The sequence below is a fragment of the Sylvia atricapilla genome, chromosome 19 (assembly GCF_009819655.1).
Source record: "Sylvia atricapilla isolate bSylAtr1 chromosome 19, bSylAtr1.pri, whole genome shotgun sequence".
Classification (NCBI taxonomy): domain Eukaryota; kingdom Metazoa; phylum Chordata; class Aves; order Passeriformes; family Sylviidae; genus Sylvia; species Sylvia atricapilla.
In genome coordinates, this window is record NC_089158.1 from 5,393,881 (window position 1) to 5,400,069 (window position 6,189).

At 52.3% G+C, this 6,189-nt stretch overlaps 1 protein-coding gene across 1 annotated transcript; it reads right to left on the reverse strand.

The window, feature by feature from the left end:
* Window positions 1–587: 587 nt before the first annotated feature.
* CDK9 (cyclin dependent kinase 9) lies at window positions 588–5,795 on the reverse strand. The gene is made up of 7 exons (XM_066332633.1): window positions 5,656–5,795; window positions 5,046–5,127; window positions 4,537–4,627; window positions 2,653–2,819; window positions 2,304–2,475; window positions 2,073–2,221; window positions 588–1,203 (listed from the first exon to the last, which is right to left on the reverse strand). The coding sequence occupies exons 1-7, from the start codon at window positions 5,745–5,747 to the stop codon at window positions 838–840; spliced, it is 1,119 nt and encodes a 372-aa protein (XP_066188730.1). The 5' UTR covers window positions 5,748–5,795; the 3' UTR covers window positions 588–837.
* Window positions 5,796–6,189: the final 394 nt, after the last annotated feature.

The window sequence follows — 6,189 nt, forward strand, 5'->3', positions numbered from 1 at the left end:
ACCCAAAGTAGGCAGTGGTCTTGTTCTAGTCTCTCATGCAAAGAGCTTCAGAAGAGAGTGTCCCCCTGCTCCCAGCACAATGTGACCAGCCCTGCCACACTATCCTGAAATCCCTGCAGACAGCAAGAGGGCAGGTCTCACCTAAGGCACAGGGCAGTGCTTTCCTGCAGCAGGTTGCACCTGCCTGCTGGTGGTGTATCCAATGTGACTCCCAGTCATGGTTTGCAAAGAAGAAAGCATGGATGCCATGTGCTGTCACAGATACCAGCGATTCCCACTGTGAATCCTGGCTACATGAAGCATCCAGATTTGCCACCCACCTCCCTGGTTTGCCCAATAAGTCCTTTTTTAGGCTAGACCGCAGCCTCCTCCCAGACTCTGCCTTAGCCAAGACACATCTGATGACTCAGAATCTGATGACTTGTCCTACATCAACGCTTCAGTGCTCAGAGGATACACCATGCAGGAGCTATGGCAGACCAAGCAGGGCCCATTTTGGTCCAGGGCAGCTATTCCCAGTCCTGCCAGTCCCCACACCATTTGCCAAGAGCCCCAGCATGGATGGAGATGCTTTTTCCATCACCAGATCCATAACAATTGATCTGCAAGTTTAATGTGACCAAGACAGACTTTTGAGGGGCAAAAACAGGTTCTGAGACAGGAAACTGCAGAGCTCACAAGGGTATCACCTCCCCAAGTCATGCAGCCCTGCGATGGCCAAGCTCTATTAACACTATCAGTCAATTCATCTTGAAAAAAGTCCTTTCCTAGACAAAAACACCTCGCCCGGACATCTCCACTTAATGTGGGGAAGCCCAGCCAGGACCCCGCCGGACGTCAAAACACTCTGTCAAATTCAGTCTGGTTGGTAGCAGCTGGGTTCCTGCCTTGGTTCGCCGGCTGCTGGGGCATGTGCCCACCCCTCCGGCGTGGTGGGGCCAAGTACTCAAACATGGACTGGTTGTGGGTGGACAGCATGTTCTTGAGGTCTGAGGGCATGGGGTCCGACCAGAAGAAATCATGGTTCAGGGCGTCGTCGCTGTCGATGCGCTGGGCGGGATCCAGCACCAGCAGCTTGTCGATGAGGTCAAGTGCATAGGGGTCTTTAACGTAGGCCTTGAGGCGATCCTTCACCTTCCTCTTCTGCCCCTTGGGGAGATCCAGCTTCTCGTACAGCTCGTATTTATCCACGTTTGGCCAAACCTGGCAAGGGGCAGGAAAAGGGGTTGGCAATAGTTATGGAAAGGACAAGCCATTTTTGATTCAAACACCCTCAGGCAAACCAAAACAACAATTCTATTTTATAAGCTCTAAGCTGGCAGACATTTCTCACACCAACAAAGAGGCACTAAAGGCTGCACTAATGCCTTTAGTGGACATGTGGACAAGTCAGGACAGTCTTCCTGGTGTGGAAATTATTCTCAAGGATTTCTGGTTCCTCCATAAAAGAACTCCTAGAGAGCATGGTTCAGGTCAGCTACCACATCCAGAAAGATGAAGTGACAAAACTGACTGCTAAATAATCATTTGGATGTGGCACCTTTTATCCTTAGAAAGCAAAGCCTGCTGCAATCACCAGCACTTATCTCGACCTGGGAGAGACCGCAGCAGGTAGAGAAAGCGCCTTGAGTGTATTTACATAATGACTCTGACAGCAGGATGAGGACTCTGCAGCTGCCAGCACAACATCCCTCAGCTTGCTCCCCACAAGAGGGCAGGACGAGCTGCTGACAAAGGAGGAGCTGAGAAGGGGCTGGGTGCTCACACCGGAGCTGAGCTGATGCCACAAATCACAAGACAGAATTCCAGAGGCTTTTCAAGGTGACCAGTGCAAAATACCAGGGAATAAAAGCCCTCCACCCTTCTTTAGGCAGAAATTGAGGGTGTTGTCTGAGAGACAACCCCAAAACACAGGATAGAAGATTCTCCAGCCTCCCTGGGGCCAGCAGCAGGCCCACTGCTGGGAGCATACCGCAGCCAGCACACAGGGTACGGAAAGAGGCTCGAGTGCCTAGTCCCAGACGCTGCCCAAACTCCTGCTCTCCACAGCTCATCCCCACTCCCGCCCTCACCTCTGGCGTGATGGATCCACAGAGCTGGCTGATGAGGGTGAGCTGGTGCTGCTCCGTGTTCCCCTGCATGATGGGGCTGCGGGTCCACATCTCTGCCATGATGCAGCCTGCGCCCCAGAGGTCAATGGGGGGGCCGTAGTCGCGCTCCCCTAAACGGAGATGCCCTGTTAGTCTCCTAGAGGGCCCAGAAGGGCTCAGAAGCCAGCAGAGCCCACACGGGGCTCCTCCTACCTAGGAGCAGCTCTGGGGGCCGATACCACAGGGTCACCACACGGTTGGTGTAGCGGTTTGGCTGGCTGTTCTTAGCCAGGCTGAAGGCTCGAGCCAGCCCAAAGTCTGCCAGCTTCAGGACTCCGTCCCGCGTGATCAGGACGTTCGCTGCTTTCATGTCTCGGTGCAAGATCTGTACAAGGACAGACATTGAAGAGTTAAGTGAATAAAGAGCCCTCCTTGGGTGGCTGGGGCGAGCACGATGCCGAGGCTGCAGAGGTGGAAAACAAGGATTTTCCTCCAGCCTGTGCTAAGACACCTGCCCCTTGGAAAGCCACCCTTTGAGCACAGCAGGAGTCTGTCCCATTACCTTGTTCCTGTGGATGTAGTAAAGTCCATTCAGGAGCATCTGCATAACTTTCTTGATCTCTGACAGTGTGAACTTGACGTGGGCATTGCTGAGAAGGCCAGCCAGGTCATGCTCACAGAAGTCAAACACTAGGTAGATGCTGCCCTTGCACCGGTTGTACGGAGAGGCTGCAGGAGAGGCACAGATGGGCTCTCAGTGAGGGACCCTTTGCTAGGCCACAGCTCCTCTTACCTCCCATCACCCCACAGCTCATACACCACTCCCTACACAGAATCTCAGGGCACACAAACACAGAGAAACAAACAGCCTGCAGGCCTCAAGGTGCTTTTTAAAGAAGAACTGAGCAAAACTGGCAACACAAGAACAGATGAGGATTGGTGCAGCGAATGTCATCAGACAGGCAAGGAAAGGGTATGACAACCTCTGAAAGCTTCACTTCGTGCTGCTCTGGGCACATAACAGCTGTAGAGTTTCCTTCCTGCAACCCGTGGCTGCCAGCCAAGCACCAGTGATAGAGGAGGCACCCACAGACAGCCCCAGGAAAAATGCAGAAACACAGAAAATCTGTCTAATCTCACATTAAAAAGTGAGATTTCCTGCAACCTCAAATGAGATCTGTGAAAACAGACTGATCTCCATCAAAATGATATAAAACTCTGACTGCAATCTGAACTCAATGACAGTACACTTTAAGTGAAGCAATCGATTTCAATCTTGTTCCTAGAGCACCCAGACAAAACGTTATTAAAAAGAAAGGCTGATTCTCATCAGTTGTAATCAGCAAAACCTGCTGATCAGCATCTTCAACCGGAAAAGCTTAGTCTCTACAGAAGCACACTGCTCTTCTCCTCAGCCAGGAAGGTGCCTACTACACTGGGTTTGCAGTTCCAGACAGACACAGACACAGCCCCAAACACATCTTTCCAGCGTAAAAAGATAAAAGCCTCAGGTTTGAGAACAGTAAATGAAACAGGGGAGGGGAGGGAATCTTTCCAGGCAGATTTGGATGAAAACTGGAATACAAACAAAACATAAGCAAAAAGGGAACAAATTACATGTCTACAAAAATATTTACTTTTGGCATGCCAGACATCCAATTGTCGCAACTCTTTTAATCACAAAGTGAATTAAAAATTAACTTGTCATTGGTGTTTTTACTGATACCTATTCAGACAGTCATCTACACACAATACACCGGATACTACTCAGTTTTGTTTTTATTTCAGTGACATGACTGGCTAGGGAACTGCAGGCTGTAACATCAAATGTCACTTTCCAAAGTATTTTTTCCAGTACAAATCCACGTAAGAGAATGATATATAAACTCTAGCAAATGTTACATAGCAGTTTCACTGGAAACAGAGCCTGCAAAGCAGTGGGGGCACATGGCATCAGGTGGGAGTGAGGAGGAGGAAGAGCAGCTCAGAACTGCCCACATGGAGTCTCAGCCCTCCCAGCATGAGCAGTTACATCACTCACAGAAGGAGGTGCTGAGTGAGCCTCAGCTGGAGCTGTTTCATCAGCTCAGAGCTGCCACAAACCATTACAAACCAACCGAGAGGGGCATCTCCAGGCTGAGGAGCCTCTGCTCCAAAGTCTCTCCAGTGCTGGTTCATTTAAAACCTCTCTGAAGGGAGTTTCCCAGCAGAGGCAGCATTTACTGCTATGGCACAGACATATCCTGGCAGGACTACAACAGCTTTTTCCAGCTGAGCTTCAGCAACGTCCTGACTAATTTAGAAACTCTTTTCCAAGGTAAGTGACCTGTCACCCCATGTCACAGGCAGGAATGAGGCCTGTGCTCAGCTAGACCACCCCACTTCCAGCCTGTTCAGCAGGGCTCAGAAAAGCCATCATTAACACAAGGGAGACCCTGCAAAGTACCTTTGGTCCTGCAGATTTCTATGAGGTTCACCACATTCTCATGTTTGAGCAGCTGGAGGATTTTAATCTCTCGCAAGGCTGTAATGGGAAACTGGAAAAGAGAAAGAGAGAATGGAGATTGGATGTGCAGGAGACCAGGCCATCTCTGCCTAGAGAACAGGAGAGGTGTGACCATGCAGCTCGGGAAGTGCCACCCTCCTCTCCTCACCTTCTACATTCACACCAGGACATGGTACAGCCCAGCCTGAGCTGCAGAACAGCCTCTCTGTCTGCTGCCTTTGCTGTTTAAGTGTTAACTCTCTCCCCAAACCCTGAGCATGCACTTCTCACATCACCCAGTTCTTCCACAAACACAGCCAGTGTGGAGCTGAGGGTCCCAGAAGAGAAGAAACACGTGGAAAGTGTCACTTCCCAGCAGCCATCCCGTGCAGCCCAGTTCCCTTGCTGCTGCCACGTGTCTTTGCAGCCCAGGTGTCAACAGGCCCAATCCAGCGATGCCCCACACTTACCCCTTCTTTCTCATTTTCCATCAACACCTTCTTCAGTGCTACTTTCTTGCCTGTCTGGCGATGCTTGGCTTTGAAAACTTCCCTGTAAAAAAAAAAAAAAAAATATCCATGAGCAGCATAAGGAGAAAGGAGCCAGGTGCTCCTGACAAGGAACAAACCCAAACAAGACACATTAAAGCACCGTACAGAGAACTCTGTGCTGAGCTGAGGCAATATAGCCACATTCCTACTGAGCCAAACGCCCTCAGGACTCACTGAACCAACAGAGAGCCCAGAGCTCTTGCAGCCTTACAAGGATTTTCAGTAATGCAGCACATTTTGAGAAAAAAAAATTACACATTTGGAGCCAAGTTACAGGTCCTCACCCCAACTGTTTTCAAGGTAAACTCTGTTCTGCCAGAGCTGGGACAGAGCGGAATCTCAGGTTGCGGAAAAGAGGGCCCAGGAGCCAGACTGGTTCTCTGAAGCCAGAGGGGTGACCGGGGAAAGGAATACACAAGAGGAAGGGGCACCCGAGGTCGGCGCCGACGGGCCCCGGCTGCAGGCCTCAGGCCGGGGGAGGCCGGGGCCGGTCCTGCTCAGGGAGGGCCGGGGCCGGCGCTGCACTCACCCGAAAGTGCCCTGCCCGATCTTGGCGAGCTTCTCGTACTTGGAGACCTCGTCGCAGAAGGGACACTCGACCATGTCGTATTGCTTGGCCATGGCGGCCGCGCCGTTGCCACAGCACCGCGTCCCGCCCGTTCCGCCACGTGACCCGGCGGCGCCGCCACGTGACCCAGCCGGGCCGCGGGGCCTCCTGGGCATTGCAGTCCCTGCGGCCGCCGCCATGTTGTCCCTCCTCGTGGGGAGCCGAGCGGGCCCCGGTGCCGCTGGCCCTAAAGCGCGTTGCTGTGTGCCCCGTGTGTGCTTAAACACGTCAGGAGGTAAAGAAAAATTCTACTCCTGCAGCAGCGGCTGTGATGTAGGGAGGCCATGGCCAGGCAGGAGGACTCCAGGGTCTGGTTCAGGGCACCCTGAGTTCCTTCCCCGGCCATGGGGAGGAGTGCGGACATGTGTTCAGGTGCAGGACAAAGAGCTCAATCTCAGGCTGTTCGAAGCTGGTCCCCAAGGCGAGGAGCACCCAAGGATCGAGCTGTGGCAGAGG